General features: G+C 35.7%; 1 protein-coding gene across 1 annotated transcript; it reads left to right on the forward strand.

The window, feature by feature from the left end:
- The first annotated feature begins 309 nt into the window (after window positions 1–309).
- On the forward strand, window positions 310–8,303 carry LOC121249319 (zinc finger CCCH domain-containing protein 40-like). The gene is made up of 11 exons (XM_041148028.1): window positions 310–752; window positions 2,255–2,365; window positions 2,716–2,749; window positions 4,067–4,202; window positions 4,301–4,357; window positions 5,127–5,224; window positions 5,356–5,427; window positions 5,617–5,828; window positions 6,045–6,112; window positions 6,862–7,086; window positions 7,848–8,303. Exons 1-11 carry the CDS (start codon window positions 626–628, stop codon window positions 8,151–8,153), a joined length of 1,446 nt encoding a protein of 481 aa, XP_041003962.1. The 5' UTR covers window positions 310–625; the 3' UTR covers window positions 8,154–8,303.
- Window positions 8,304–17,719: the final 9,416 nt, after the last annotated feature.

Consider the following 17,719-nt stretch of genomic DNA (forward strand, 5'->3'; position numbering starts at 1 on the left):
GGTGTACGGGTTGCGTCAAAATTTTTGTCTAAATTTTAAGAAATAATAAATGATAAGCGAAACATGAATTTACAGTTAGTTGTATTCAGATATAGAAATAATTTTATCTCATCTCATTTTATTATTATATTTTTAAAATTTTTATATAAAATATAATAAATAATTTAATTTTTCTAATATTTAAAATAATAATAATATTAAAAAATAATATTTTATTTAATTTTTATCTTTCTTGTAGAATTATGTGGTCTAACTGTCCCAACGGACCTCACTAAATTGAGAGAAAAAAAGAAAGAATTTAAGGTTGGTTGGGGTTCGGCCCAGAAAAGCTAAACGAAAGACTGAACTCACCGAAGTATACTGTCTTTGGGTCTTGCCTTCTGTCGGCGATTCAAAGCTTATCTCATCACCCAGATTCCTCGTTAGGTACTCGGCTAGGCTCTAACAGTGTAGGGCTACCTTCCCTTGCAGGAATTCTCATTTCATTCTTATCCATGGCAGCGCCAGGGACTTTTCTTAATTAGTAAACCTCTCATTGGTTTTATACTTTGTTTTCATTCTCGTCTGTCTCGCAAAGTGATTCTCTGATTTCGAGTTTTAGAGAGAGTATCTACATTTTTCCGCTATGGTCGAGAGGAAACTATTCAAGACGAAGCTGTGCGTTTTGTACCAGAAGGGCCGCTGCATGCGCCAGAGTTGCTCGTTTGCGCACGGCGACTCGGAGCTCCGGGGATTCTCTGGTTCCTATACTGGTATATATATATTCCTTGATATATGAAAAAGGAACTTGCTATTGCACTGCAACTCAAATATGGTATTACCGTTATGCATCCCCATAGAGTGCCAATCAATTTTTTTATTTTATTTTTTATTTTTATACAAAAAGGTATAGTAATTGGTTAATAATATAATATATTATTGAGTGGAACACATGTTGGAAGAATGCACAACTGAGAAACCCTGGTTTGTGGAATAGTTGCTTATGAACTTTAAGCCAGCATTCCAATAGTATTTGCACGCATTACGTACACGTTATATATATGAATAGATTATGCGTGTATGTATATACAGGTACAGTCATATGTAAAAGTTGGGTTGTATTCCTTATCAATATAATTTTTTGCTTTCCTGTCCAAATCTTTATGGGTATTTGTATGTTGATACCTATATTTACCAATTGCCTCTGTATAAGCCGGAGCAAGAGGGCTTACGCCATGCAAGTGACATTATGTGACAATAATATATCAAAATGTCATGTTGAGCGATACATGGTACTAATTGTAGTTTGTGGCGTTTCATGAAAGTGGCATGTTTATGGCAATTGACAGGGTTAGTGGCTTTCTTCTTCAGAACGGATTATGTTGGTTGGTTGTTTTATCTTAACGCCGATTGTGGTGTTTACTTGGAGAGCTTTATCATTGCCATAATGCATCTACAAACCGTCAAAGTTTTCTTAACGGACCAGATATATCTTCTTCCATGTTAACCACAAAGGGAGGTTTGGTTAAAGGTTCAAATGCAATTGCAGCAACTTTTGATACTACTTTTTCAACAAGCTTATTGGACCTTGTTCATCTGTTAGTTCTGCTTGAATGACACTGTGATGGGATTCCTTGAGAAGCAAAAATGAAAGTTAGTTGGAGATAATATCAGAATCCTAATTCTACTGCTCTTTGATAGATTATTATTGTATCATCAAATGGCAGTTTGAAGAAATCTCTACTCTTCATATTGTGTTATAATCTTAGTTGTGACAAAGTCAAGGATGTCTCCTCATCTTTATTGGATACTACGCTGAAGTGTGAAGGATATTTCAATGATGTGTGTTCTCATTGGATTTATCTGCTCAGCATGGATTTCTTTGGCTCTTTCGGGACTGTCATGGAGGCAATTATACTGTTCATTAGTGTGTTTCTCATGATGGTCCTTGTAATGGACACCTTAGTATCTGCTTGTATTATGTATCTTATAGCTCAAGAAGAAGATGGAGATATCAGTTCTCCTTTATCAGATTTCATATAGTGATGTGAAGGTTTTCTCAATGTTATAAGCTCAAAATGGGTTTTATTACATCTATTCATTTTGAGACTGGCACAAAGACGCTTGTAATGTTCATTATTATGTTTCTCATGGTGTTCCAGGTGGTAAGCTTAGCCTCATTATGAACTCATTGTCTTCTACTTGCTTTTCAGTTAGAAATTAATTCGTATTGACTTAGTTTGCTGTGTGAAAACTCTTTTCTATGTTATTGCAGCTCAACGAGAATATCATGGCAGTGACTTAAGGAATAAGCTTGACAGGAGGCACTCTCCACCACGAAGGTATTCTCCAGTGAGAGATGCAAGAGGCCGACAAACACTTCGTGGTCAGACATAATGTTTTTCAAACTCACTTTCCACATTTTCTAGAGTTTTAATATATATTTTTTTGATACGTGAGTTTTAATATTTGTTATTACCTATAAAAAGATTTCTCATTATTTAGCATTTGTCTACATGTCAGAGATGGTTTTCATTTTTTATTTGTTTTATTATCATAAAAGAGATGGTAGAGCTCTACAGTTCTTCTTCTTCTTTTTTCTTTTTTTTTTTTTTTGTTTAATCATTTTTGTGCCACTTTTGGTTATGAATTTACTATTAAGTTATAAATATATTTTTAGTTTTATCTTTTACCTTCAGCTTGTTAAACTTACTCTGGCTGAAATTGAATTTGCAGAGTATAGCTCTTCCATATCAATTGAACGGACGAGGTGAGTTACTGTGAACTCCTCAAAAACATATATATCTGTGTGTGTGTGTTGGGTCAGCTGGCATCAAATTGATTTGGATGTGGTCCTATATGCCCTATGTGGTTTATTTGGTGATAAGAGATGTCCGGACATTTGAAAGACTATTAGAGACTGAATTGAAGATGGTCTTTTAAGGTATGTTTGGTTTGTGGAATAGACCCCTAGAATGGAATATCTATTCTTGGCTCTTCCATAGTTTGGTTTGGGTTTTTTATGAGGAATAGCCGTTTCATAGGGAAAGCCATTCTGCAAAATGAGGAATCATTATTCTGAGAAATAATTGCGTGGAACAGGTATTCCCAGGGGTAATAGATGTATTTATTTCCTTAAAAAAAAAAATATGAAAACTTAAATGTCCATTCGTGGTCCTGAAAGTTTTTATAGTTCATTTCTCCCCAAATACACCATATGAAGCAAGTAGGAAACATTTTCCACAACACTGCAATTTGTAGACTGCAATCTAACCCCCTCCAAGTGTAGCAAGGTTCCACCGTTCTTCTTGGCATTACACAAGCCAAACCAACCCACGATTTGGAGAAGACTCCACTAAGAGAAGATGAATAGATATTCAATGCTAACATAAGCACGGATTCCTATTTCTCTTGCACATAATTGTTGGTGAAACCGCTAACCACACTTTAACCACAAATGCTGTCTAGCGCATATGCACAAAGCAAAAGGGCATTCTTGATTGAAGTAATGCACACATTTGTAAAGATGATGTATAATAACAAAAAAAATCCATAAATGTAATAAAAAGGTTTAAAAAGCAAGATGGTGATGTATTTAGCATATTAGCTCAATTTAATAGAGTATTATGCTAATATTATATAAGATTTAAACATAACATTTTATATAATTCTCTTGTGCTTTGCTCAATATGCACATCTAATATTTGATAGCCATAATCAAGTTAAAGTACACGGTTGAATCAATATATACCCAAAAGCACATGACCAAAAATTTCAAGAATTATATTCTCATACTTATAAAAAAAAAAATCAAGAATTATATAGGTATTGGCTTCAATGCTAACATAAGCAATCAAATATCAATTCATCTTGAAACCCAACTTGGACTATTATATTGGGCTCAAAGCATATACATATAAATGCTTTCAGATTGGACCATGTGGGTATCTTTCGGATTGAACCAATGCGCTCTATTATTTTGGAGTGAACCATACTGATTCTCGATAAAATACTATGGAATTTCATTTTACTATCCTTTCTTTTTCATGTAAAGTGCATGTATATGATTTCAAAATACTTGTTCTAGAAAACGTATGAAAAAACAACACTTCAAAGGCAAAGGTGATTTTTCTGGAAGTTTGAGAATCTCTGAGCGAACTGAAGATAGAGTTAAAGAAGGAAAAATTGCATCCACTGATTCCAGGGATGATCTCAAGGATCAGGTTTGAAAATTTCTTCTAAAAGCTTCATCCTGAATTTGTTTAGAATCTTCTTACTCAACTAACAATTTTCTTTTCTGTTTTGTGGGAATTATGTGCAGTTAAAGAAAATGCAGTCGGATATTAACATGCTTGAACATCACAAAATTCAGCTAGGGGTCAGTTTCATCCTTGTTGCGGTTACTTATTGGTCAACTGTACACAGACACGCACACACATGTGCACACACAGCACACACAGACACATGGACAACTTGTACAAATGCCTGTGTTTATTGTGCGATGATGTTACACCATATGTGTGAGATGATTTTATTATTTCATTTCTTTTCATTGGAAGTTAATTTGGTCACTGAAATCTAGTTGTCATAGTCTATTACAATTTCTGATGTTCTAGAGCTGTTCATATTCAGTTACTTGTGAAGGAAGACCACTGATATAAAGAAGGACGAATGATATATTTATGGATATTATGTTTTAGATTGGAAGAATCTATACATTGCCCTCTGGTTAAAAATGTCTGGGCTGAGGGAGTGACAAGATTTGACCCCACATCCATTCATGGCAGGCAGTGGACATACAGACATGTGTCCCTCTGCCTAAGAATGGCCAGTGCTTTGATGATTGGGAGCGCTATTTAGATGAGCTTAGAAGCTTCTTTTCTCACACCTTATTCCTTTGGGTTTCTGTTATTGTACTCAATGGGTCAAACCTTTTTGACTTTTTTGTATCATTTTCTGGCTCCTAACTTGGAACTAGGTGTTCTCTTTCATATACTCTTGGTATAGTGTTGGGCAACGCCCGTTTACTTGATTCGATAAAATTTTATTTTAGTTGTCAAAAATAAAAATTATACTGGTGTTATTTTTTGTTTATTTAATTCACAATCGAGGTGTGGTGTTTGACATACAATGTATGTTGTTTAAAGGTCTATCTAGAAGAGGGGGTCCAGGAAGCAGATAGTCTTACTTCTAGAATTCAGGAGCTTAAGGCTCAATTATACAAAGAGAAAGAGGAATGTAAAAGGTAATCTCAGATGCAATGACTTTGTTCCTTTCCAATTCATGATCCCTCTCATACACTCTCTCTCTCTCTCTCTCTCTCTCTCTCTCTATTTTTGTAATGTTTTCTGGGTGGGGCTGCTATTAAAAATTCAGGATCACCTCAAGAATGAAGAAGTTTGTGAAGGTACATAATCGTCATTCACGGATACAAGATGAACTGAAGAGGCAAGTATATGTTTTATGTTATTTCCTCGGTTCTTTCTTATAAAAAAAAAAAATTGCAATTTCCTTGGTTCTTATCCGTTTGGTGCATTAAAGCATTTAAAGTTTGTCTTATTCTGTGATCTTAAGAAGCATTGGAGTTTTATAGTCCTGTAATTTAATTAATTAATTTATTTATTTTTTAATTTGTAGGTCACAAGTGCGACTTCAAAAGCTGGGAGATCAGCTTGGGTCAGATATTACTAGAAATGGTGCCAACGAAGAGGATTCCATAAATATCGTGAGTGATGGAGAAACTAATGGTTTTCCTGTAACCAATCCACACAATGATTTGCAGAATGATGCTTCTCCTGGCAAGAAAAGGCTGTGTGTTAATTGGGATCCTTCTGAAGGAGCAAAACAAGGTGTATTTTAATTAATATTTTTTTCACGCATATATTTTGTGGAGTAATTAAAATTCACAGGATTTAATTTACTCTATGCGGATGATGTTTTCCTGTGCTACTTTATTGCTGTGAAACTTTTAGTTTTCAGGCCTTGGTTTTAGTGTTCGGTGCTATTAGAATTTTGGACTACTTTTGCAAAATGTAGATTGGCCTTGGGTATGTGTGTTTGTTCAGCACTTTCTTGGCGTAAAAGAAATGTGGAGTATTTTGGAGGTGTTCTTGGCGTTGGTCAAAATGGTGAAGTGTGATTCAACAAGTGCTCTCCAGAAGCCATATGTGAGAGAAGCATCCTCAGTTATAGGAAACTCCCTATTATGTTTTTTTATAAGTAGTAAGAGGGAAAACTCCCTGTTATTCTTGTGCAAATAGAAGTTTCATGAACAATAGTTTGTGATGATAATAATGGAGAGAGTCCTTTTTTAGGAACGAAGTTTTTTTCTAAAGTTTGACAGGAATTTCAGAAACTGGATCGAAATGCCACAACATATGGTGCCAATACGTCATATTGTATCTCATTGGTATTACTAGAGAATTTTGTTTCCCATTGAAATGGATTGATTTTCAAGATAGAACTTAACATATCACACTGCCTGTAGTAGCACTTATCTTTCCAAAGATCATGAACTCCGCATGCCGAAGCTCATTAGCCTGGTTGATGCTTGCCCTTTTGTTAATCCTTTGTTAAGTTGTAGAGTTAGCATATCTGACATCTCATGTCCATCCAATATTTGATATCAGTCGACAATTTTCAACTTATCATACTAGTGTCTACTTCCCAAACGTAGGAAAATGATGTAAAATATTTTGTGGAAACTACATAACAAAACATTTTATATGGACTTCTCATATTAAATGCTGACCAAGTTGTCCAGTTTTTTTCCCCTACATATATGTCCAAAGTGTTTTAAAATCTCTGTGCTATTTTTTTCCAGCCTGAAACTTTTCCATGGTGATTACTGATCATTGTACCATTATCTTTTCGTATTGATCCTCACGTGTCTTCGGTGAACCAGCTGATTCAACAAGAGTAGGACATCTGGACGACACAATCAGATTCAAGAAGCTTTCTAGGTGGAATCTGCAACCTGTCCAGTCAAATGAAAGTAATGAAGTTGAGGCATTGCATAATGGAACTGACAGTGCTAAGAGCCTAGCAAAGGAAGGCAAGAATAAGCGAGGAAAGACTGTTCTTACAAGCATCCTCAATGCAGATAAGGTACATCTCTTTCATCTTCATGCGGGACCTTTGATTGGTGAAGCCACTGGCCAAAAAAAAAAAAAAAAAGTGATGAGCAGTGTCCAAGTTTTGGACTTTTACCTCCAGATATTGCATGGGTGCGAATATCAAGTTTGATCTCTCTTTTTGAAAATCGACCTTTACAAATAAAAGAGTTGTGCTACTGATAAGCCGGTGTATTAACAAACCACTCACTGTGGTTTTATGCTAGCTTATGTGCCAGACTTCCAAATCAGTGGTGTGTTTAGTCTGCCATTACATAGGCTTACAAATAGATTTTTTCTAAATAAAATTTGTCGTTTCAAATGGTTGCTCATATTTTATTTTAGTATAGTATTCCTAGTTTCTAATTTCAACATACCCATTGCTGCAGGTGGATTAGTGGTTAATGCACTTGTTATCCTGGCTCAATACTTGGTTCCACATTTTTGCTATGCTCATGTTGTGGTGGGGTGATACCTTGCTTATGGGGTCAAAGAGTATTACCTTTTACGGGATTACTCTGCTGGGGTCGTGGATAGCGGGTGCCATCATCCCCTCTCGTCCTTTTTTGCAAAGAAAAATAAATCAATGAAAAGTTTCTATAATCTTATGATTGTTTTAATCCAGACCCAAGTGTATGGATTTCTCTTGTCACCCCATACCTATTTTGGGGTTAATCCTCTGTGCTTGTTTGTGTGTGTTAATGTACCATGATTATTGTTCTTGCATTGTAATCCTTGGTATAATTAACAATGCAGATGAAGGCTTTGGATTCAGTGCTTGTACCATCGACCAGCATGGCTGCTCATGTAGAAGACGAAGAGGTTGAGATTGAATTGGACAGACTTGAGGTAAATGAACCTGCAGCTACAGGAATTGGGAAAGGACCTGCAAATGAGATCATGGGTGTGCTGCCATTTCAACTTCCCCCACCACCTCCAATCCGTCGGAATGGTTATTTGCTGGTTTGTCATTTGATCATTGCAAACTTTCTCAGGCATTATATTATCTTAATTTCATATTTAGACTTTACTCCTTTTTCCACTTTTTGTTTCTTTAATTGACATCTGATATGAGAGGTTTGATTTGGCTTTGGCTTTGGCTTGCAGTATGAGGGTGACAATGAGAATGTAGATGTGGATGCGCTCGAAGAAGAGATTGAGAATGTTGACATTATTTAAAATTTTTAATAGCGGTAAGAGTTTTGATGGTTATCTTAGTATACATAGCCCTTTTAATAATTGGTAGTTGGTCGTGTGTTATTAGTAGAAGTGTGGAGTGTGGAGCGTGGAGCATTCATGTACAAAGCTGGACTCTGTGGACGTGATATTTTGCTTATGGAAATGCTAAATGTACTTAAAAGAAAAACTTATAAAAAAACTTACTTCCCACGTGTCAGTTATTGATATGTTGAAAATCATTAAGTTTAAAATTTAAAATATTAATTTCAAAAGAAAACTAACAAAATGAGTATTGTAAATAAAATTATAAGTACATATAGCATTACTCTTTCGGTTATTGGATGCCATCGTGTTTCAAATTTTATTTTATCATAACTTGGCGAAGTTTCAAACGTGAAGGCTTGGTTTACCTCGGCATGCAGCATCATGGGCTTTGGGCTGTGCACCGAAATTTTTGGGATCCCACTCCATCTTCGACTATGTAAAAGCGGATGTTGGATTTGGGCCTTCATTGGGCCACGGCTTTCTTTAGGCCTTTTAACCACTTAAATCAATCTTGGGCCTTCATTGGGTTCTATTTAAATCCTCATGAGTCCAAAATAAATTCTTTTGTGCTGTGAAACCTGATCTAATCATTCTAAAGGATGCATATCAAATTTTTGGCATACAAGATAGTTTTTTAACATACGTATTGATAACTATTAATATTTAGCTTTAACGAATTACAAATAACTAAACAGCCAATAAAACTCCAAAATGCTAAAATAGCTGATTTAAAAGCTAATAAAGCATTGAAAGTTTGAAACAACCACAATCAGTAGAAAAAGCTCCAGCACAACTCCAACCAACATCCGTTACCATCAAGCAATTCCAACTAAAAAATTACAAATAAAACCCAACAAAAACACTACAAATCCACAGCCAATATACTTCAACACAACTCTAGCATACTTCATATACAATTGATTGTGGTAGCCCATGCAATTTAAAGACATGTTTAAAAAATAATTCAGCAACACCTTTAGTTGTATAAGGGTCTTTCAAGGGAATGAAGTGACTGTATTTGGTCAACCGGTCGACCATGACCCACAATGCATTGAACCCTTGTGAACTAGGCAGCCTTTCCACAAAATCCATGGTGATGTGTGTCCATGATTTTGTCGATATGGCAGTGGCTGTAATAGTCCACTTGGCAGGATATTGTCAACCTTGACTCGCTGGCATATATCATAGTATCACAGTTTTTGATGAATGCCTTGACATCTCTTTTTAAACCCTCCCAATAGAAATCCCTCCTTATCCGGTGCATTGTCTTATCATACCTTGAATGGCCTCCCCACGGGCTGCTATGTGACAACTCTTAACAGCTTGTTTTTGAAATCTGCATTTTGGGAAATGTATAACTTGTTCTTGTATAGTAGGAGTCATTCCCTCATTGCATATTTAGCACTTAGCTTCCCTTCATTGTAGAGTTTAATGAGGCTTTGTACCTGTGCATTAGACTCACTTGCAGCCTTTAATTCTTCGATCCATTGTACATTGGGAAACGTGGTCAACATTAATTCCCCATTTCCCTCCATAGATTTCCTTGACAACGCATCAGCAACCTTATTTTCCGATCCCTTCTTGTACTCCATAACAAAATCTTACCCAAGCAACTTTGTAATCCATCGTTGCTACATTGGTGTTCCCACCTTTTGTTCTAAAAGGTGTTTGAGGCTTTGCTGGTCAGTATGCACCACAAACGCCTGCCCAAGCAAGTAAGGCCTCCATTTAACCACAACGGAGACTAGGGTGAACAACTCCTTCTCATAGGTTGACATCATAAGTGCTCTCCCATTCAAAGCTTGGTTGAAAAATGTTAGGGGTTTGCCTTGCTAAATAAGAACGGCCTCAATGGCATTTCCCGAGGCCTCGCATTCACTAGTGAATGGCCTTGAAAAATCCGAAAGGGCCAACACAAGGGCTGTGTAACAGCCTCCTTAAGCCTTTGAAAGGCTAGCTTAGCTTCCTCGCTTCATGTAAAACCATCTTTCTTCAACATCCGAGTAAGGGGAGAAGCAATCTCGCCATATCCCCATATAAATATGCAGTAATGCCCTGTTAATTCCAAAAATCCCCTTAGAGCCTTAAGGGACTTAGGTAAGGGTCACTCTTTCATAGCTTGTAGCTTAGAGGGATCTGTGTAACATTCCGTTCATTCTTTCTGATGTAAGCAAGTTTCGAGGACGAAAATTATGTAAGAGCTCCAAAAATATTATAATTGTCGGAAATCATTTTAATATTATTTTAATTGTTGGAAATCATTTTAATTATTATTAAAATGATTTCAGCTATTTAAAATATTATGGAATTTGAATTATGTTGAAAACTCTAATTAATTAAATGGTTTTATCCTTTTAAAGATATTAAATAAGACTTCATCATTTATTAATGATGAAGGAATATTAGTTTATAAACTAAAGTTTAGTTTGAATAATATTCTACCTTAATTCCTCTCAGTGCTTTTAATTAAGTTCATGTTTACGCATTTTCAAATCAGTGTTTTAATCCTCCACCGTTAGATCGTTTTGTAGATCCCCAATATGAAGGGCCTGGATTAAATACCCAAGCCCCTCTCTTTCTTCCTCACTTTTCCCTTCCTTCTCTCCCTATCTCCTCCCTCTCCCTTATGTCGCAGCACGCTGCCCTTCTCCTTGCCGTTTCTTCCTCTGCCCAACCCGGCACCATCGTGCGCCGCCCGGTCTCACCTCCACCACCAATAGCCTCATCTCAAGCCAGCAAGCCCCCACCACCAAACCCAGCCTCCACCTTGCGGCCACCTTCCCCGTCGCTTGTACGCGACCACCCACGGCCAGCAAGCACCACCATGAGCCCCCTGAGCCTTCCCCCTTCCTCCTCTCCTTAGCCCAAAGCCCATAGCCCTTTCCTCAGCCACACAAAACTCCTCCAACGCACGGGTTCTCCATACCCATGGCCTTACTTCGCCTCCCACAGCCACCGCACCACCACCAAAGGCTTCCCTTCCCATTTGCGACCTCCCCTAGCCACCCCCATGCCTAGCCGAGCCTCCCTCCTCCCGCACGCTCTCTCACTCTCTCACAGGTGTTCCTCCTCCTCACGGCTAGATTCACTGCCTCCAGCCACCGTGCCGCCACTCCATCGCCACCATGCCTCTCCATGGCACCTCCTAAGCCCTTCCATGGCCAGCCGTAGTTCCCAGCCGCCCCTAGCTTCACATGAACCCTCACCCTTTTGGGTGCACTATACACGGCCAGATTCGCCTTGCTCCGCCACCCCAGCCACCATGAAGACCACCCTCAGCCTCCCTTGGCCTCCCCTAGCTTAGCCCTAAGCCCAAACCGCCACTTTACGTGGTGGACAACCACTGTGCATGGCTAACCGCCACATACGACCCTTCCGACGTCATCGACCGTGACGATCAGCAGGCAACACATGAGTTATCCCGTCGATGGTATAACCCTCTATCCCTCGTTATTTATATTATTAGTTGATTGGTTAGATTGTGGACTGTGCTATTAGTATTGTGGAGTTCGCTGTGTAGTATGGAGATGTGCTGTGCTGTGCATGTGAAGTGTTGGGCGTAGTTGGGAAGTGTACTGTGAAGTGTTGTGGACTGTACTGTGTAGTGTGGTTGTGAAGTATGTGCTGTATTGGTGACGTGGCATGTGAAATAGGAAGAGTGCACTTGGAGTGTACTCTGTGTGGCATAGCGTGAGTAAAGGGAGTACACGTGGGGTGTACTCAATGTGGTGGAGTGATGCACTATATGGCATGTAGGGCTGTAAAATGAACAGGCTACTCGACAGGCAGCTCGAATTCCACTCAACTAAACTCGAAATTGACTCGACTCGAATATTAAATGGGCCGTTGGTAAACATAAAATTAGGCTCAATTATTAAACGATACAAACTCGTATAAAGCTCGACCGGCTCGATTAATGTTTGTGAACAAACTCGTATGAAGCTTGGCTCGACTTGTGAGCTCGACTCGTATATATTTATACATATATAATACAATATATTATATATAATAACCAAGATTTAGATATATATATATATATAAAATTTATAATATTCATAATTAAGTATTTAGACTTAGTGTTATTATTATAGACTTATAGTCCACTACTATATATAAATTTATAATATTAACTTATAGTCTTATGGAACTAGAAGTTATGATGGTGTATGATATACTAATATGGTAATATACTAATATTAATATGAAAGAAAGATGGTGGTGTATTAGTATAAGATATTAGTATATGCTACTATGTATGATGATGGATCATATTAACATATCATATTAGTATTAGTATATACATATGGTGGTGTATTAGTATAAGATATTAGTATATGCTACTTTGTATGATGATGGATAATATTAACATATCATATTAGTATTAGTATATACATATCGTGGTGTATCAGTATTAGTGGTGTATTAATAACTATACAGTATTATTAATTTTATTAGTAGTATAGCCTTACATAATATATAACATTACAAATTACACCATCTCCTGATCATATTATTATAATAGTATTATAGTATTAGTATATAATAGAACTATAATATTATATCATGAGTAATAAATTATAATGTTTGATAAAATATAAAGTTAGACAATGTTATAAACTTATATACTATAAAGTATAAATATATAGTTTTATCGTATATAATACATATAATTTTCTAGTATATAACACGTGTTACAACTTAAATATTAAAATATAATTTTATAGGATATAACTTATAACTTATAACATTGTACTGTTTTGTACTATAACTTAAATATAACTTAAATATTAACTTAAATATAGTATATAACTTAAATATTAAATTATAATAATATACTAATATATAATGTTATAGTATATAACATGTGTTACAACTTAAATTTTAAAATATAGTTTTATAGGATATAAGTTATAACATTGTAATGTGTTACATGTTAGAGAGGCTACCCGTATGACATTTGGAGTTATTGAGGCCCTTGGATCTTTATATCTAAATCTGAGCCATTGATCCATCGCAAAACCCTAGCCGCCCCACTCACTTGTATCTCGATTCTCATTTCTCCTTCAGCCGTTTCACACTTCCTCACTTTTTCTCTCAAAGCCAGCGTGAAACCTTAGCCATCTATGCTTCGACGGCTTCGTCGCTTACCTCGCGATTGCCATGGAATGAAGCATTGAATTGATTTTTGATTCTTGAAGGCTTGCAGCCATTAAGATTCAAGAACCCGAGGGGCTTTTGTTGTGAATCTTGTGATATTGGTTGCGAGTCTGTGACTGCAAGAAACCCTAGCAGATGCAGCCGACGGTCGTATTTTTGGGGAGTCGTGGCTGTAATCTCAACCTCTGAGATCGCAGTCTGTCCTCGACACATGGGTCATTAAATGCATGCATTTATGACTCTCAACCAACTAAATCTCTGATTCTATAGTTCGTGGTTCTCTGGTTCGTGGTTCTCTATTTCGTGGTTCTCTGGTTCGTCGATTCATCCGTCTATGAGTCGATTACCCTTTTTTTTTCTTGTTTCTAAGCATTTGGCTGGGATTTGTTAACTTGATAGATTTGATTGATCTCATCTAGTTATAGTTTTATCTGAGCATTTTCGAGGATTCATTGTAGTTCTATCTTAACTCTTTATACATTGTAGTATTGTTAGTTTTTACATTGTAGATCTAGATCTAATCATCTACGTTCACTGTTTTCCAAACATGTTGTGTGGTCAATGGTGTGACATTGTTCTGCCATACATCAGTAACATCCCCAGTCGTATATGCTGTATGCATGCTTTTGTAGCTTTGTGAGTCTGTGACTGTCCAATGTCTATCACTTTGATTTATTTTTTATTTATTTTGTAATGGCGAATATGCCCTGTTACTGTTAGGGCTTTAGGCTGTTTTGCTATTGTTTACAATTACAAATATATGTTTTGAACTTTATATTTCATATATGAGAACTGAGGAAAAAAAGCATTTTGAAGAGCTTGCCTATAGATCTGTGATTGAAGCAATGCTTACAACCCACTGTAAGTTTAACTTATTTCCCCTCCTACCTGGTGCTATATTATATTTATTTACTATAGATTTTCAATTTTTAATTTGCTTCTCTAAGTTGTCTCAGATTATTTGTGTATATTGTTGAGTGGAGTGTGGAGATTTGGTTCTGGCTGTATGTTCTTGCTCCCAGTATTTAAATATGCTTTAATGTTTTGGTTGATTAATCTGATCCTCTCTGGTTCTTGCTTAATGGTTTATGTTCTTGCTTGAAGTATTTAATGATGTTTTATTATTCATGTTTGGTTATTGTCTTAAGTATTGAAAGATGTATTGGTTGGTTGATTATAAATTATCACTATGTCTTAAGCACCATCTTTAACATATGTTGGTTGATTATAAATGATTATTTCTTTTAAATCTTTATGTTCTTGTTGAAAGTATGAAATAATGCTTTCTTTAACATGCTTTGGTTGATAAATATGGTACTTTCTTTGAATCTGTTTTGGTTGATTATAAATTATCATATATGGTTCTTACTTCAACTATTTAATTATGCCATCTTCAACATGTCTTGGTTGATTAATCTTTCTTCAATCTATTTTGTATTTATATTCTTACTTCAAGTCTTTAAATATGGTGCTTTCATTGAACCTGTTTTGGTTGATTATAAATTATCAATTATAGTTCTTGCTTCAACTATTTAATTATGCCATCTTCAACATGTCTTGGTTGATTAATTTTTCTTCAATCTATTTTGTTTTTATATTCTTATTTCAAGTCTTTAAATATGGTGCTTTCTTTGAACTTGCTTTGGTTGATTATAAATTATCATATATGGTTCTTGTTTCAACTATTTAATTATGCCATCTTCAACATGTCTTGGTTGATTAATCTTTATTCAATCTGTTTTGTGTTTATTCTTACTTCAAGTCTTTAAATATGATGCTTTCTTTGAATCTGTTTTGGTTGATTATAAATTATCATATATGGTTCTTACTTCAACTATTTAATTATGCCATCTTCAACATGTCTTGGTTGATTAATCTTTCTTCAATCTATTTTATGTTTATATTCTTACTTCAAGTCTTTAAATATGATGCTTTCTTTGAACCTGTTTTGGTTGATTATAAATTATCATATATGATTCTTGCTTCAACTATTTAATTATGACATCTTCAACATGTCTTGGTTGATTAATCTTTCTTCAATCTGTTTTATATTTATATTCTTACTTCAAGTCTTTAAATATGCTTTCTTAAACCTGTTTTGGTTTATTATAAATTATCATATACGATTCTTGTTTCAACTATTTAATTATGCCATCTTCAACATGTCTTGGTTGATTAATCTTTCTTCAATCTGTTTTGGAGGCACATCAAGCCACTAAGGCAAGAGTCTACTGAAACTGTTCGAGTCAAAATTGCTTGACTCTAACATCTTTTGGTTGATTATATAAGTTGTATCAGCCTTGCCTTTTGGAGGCACATTGAGCCATCAAGACAAGGCTGCCAAGGCAAAACTGTTGGAGTCAAATGTTTTTTACTTTAACATATTTTAGTGTCCTTGCTTCTGGAGGCACCTTAAGCCATCAAAACAAGGTTGTTTTCATTTTAGTTGATTAATATAACTTGTATGGTCAATGTTTATATGCTTATTTTATGTTTCTGGTTTTGTGTTTTAAAAATATTAGACCCTAGCAAATGGATGATCGTATGAATTTTGTTGATCCGATGGAGGAGTATGAAAATGAAAACTCTATTGAGATTAGCCATGTAGAGCCCATATATGATGATGGTGGAGACATTGCAAATATTGATGCCCCTAATACTGTCTTTATTGAGGTCCCAACAGATGTTCAAACAGTAGCCAATGAAAGAAAAAAAAAAGAAAGAGGACTTTCAATGTATGGAATGATTTTGTCGAACTTGAACGAGATGGGACTAAACAACCTCAATGTAAGTGGTGTAAATCTTTGTTTAAAGCATCTCAATCAAGTTCTACAACTACACTACGTAGGCACTTGCTAACTTGTTTGCCATAAATGGGGTCTAAGAAAAAACAGAAAGTCTTAGTAGTTGAGTCTAAGCAGAAATATGGTGGCTTCACTGTCTCAAACTTTACCTATGATCGTAGTAGGGTTCGAGAGCTTGCCTCTTATATGATACTTTACCATGAATATCCATTTTCTTTAATGGAGCATGTGGTATTTAATAAGTTCATGAGTGCAAACACTCCATATTGAAAAAAAATATCTTGGGGCTGTTACAAAGAAGGAATGCATGATAACTTATGAGATTGAAAAGACAAAGTTAAAAGTTTTGCTTAAATCTGTTAATAAAGTTCATATCACAACTGACATGTGACCTTCTTGTCAAAAACTTTCATATATGGTAGTGACATGTCATTTTATAGATACTGATTGGCATCTTCAGAGGCGTGTTTTGAACTTTTGTAATGTGCCACCTCCACATACTGGCATTCTTATTACTGATGCTTTAGAAAAATGTTTCCAAGGTTGGAGAATTGAGAATAAAATTAGTTCAATTACAGTTGACAATGCAAGTTCTAATGATGTTGCCATTAGGATCTTGAAAGATAATTTTAGATTAAAGAAAACATTATCTGTAGGAGGGAAATTGTTTCATGTACGTTGTTGTGCGCTTATAACTAATTTACTTGTGCAATATGGATTTGGGGAGATTAGGGAGATTTTTGATTGTGTGAGAGATAGTATAAAATATCTGGTAGCGTTAGAGAATAGGCTAAAACAGTTTAGTGAAATTGCAAAACAGTTGCAATTACCCTAAAAAAAACTGATTTTAGATGTGCCTACAAGATAGAACAGCACATATTTAATGTTGGATGCTGCAATTCAGTTCAAAGAAGTTTTTCCTAGATATGGTGATAGAGATAGTAGTTTTGAATGGGTTCCAACTGTTGAAGACTGGGGGTAAGTTGAAAATGTTTGTCAACTATTTTCAATGAAGTAATCAATATTGTATCCGGAAGTGATTACCCAACAACAAACTTATTTCTTTCTGAAGTATGGAGAATGAAAGACATCTTAGGTAAGAAGAGTAGAGATGAAAATGAATACATGAAATCAATGGTAAGGAAAATGATTGCTAAGTTTGACAAATATTGGGGGGAGTGTAATCTATTGATGGCAGTCGCTACGGTGTTAGACCTTAGATTCAAAATGGTCCTGATCCAATTCTGTTTTCCTTTAATTTATCAAGAGCCGGACGTTTTTAAGAATTTTGATCACGTCTCTCAAGTGTTGCATGAGTTATATGATGAGTATGTTTATGAATACAATTCGACTCTTGAGGCACAAAGAGAGCAGGAAAATGCTCGAATAAACGTATCCAGTTGTTCCTTAAGTGTTGGGAGAAACATGCAGAGTGGCCAATCA

The sequence above is a fragment of the Juglans microcarpa x Juglans regia genome, chromosome 2D (assembly GCF_004785595.1).
Source record: "Juglans microcarpa x Juglans regia isolate MS1-56 chromosome 2D, Jm3101_v1.0, whole genome shotgun sequence".
In the NCBI taxonomy this organism is placed as follows: domain Eukaryota; kingdom Viridiplantae; phylum Streptophyta; class Magnoliopsida; order Fagales; family Juglandaceae; genus Juglans; species Juglans microcarpa x Juglans regia.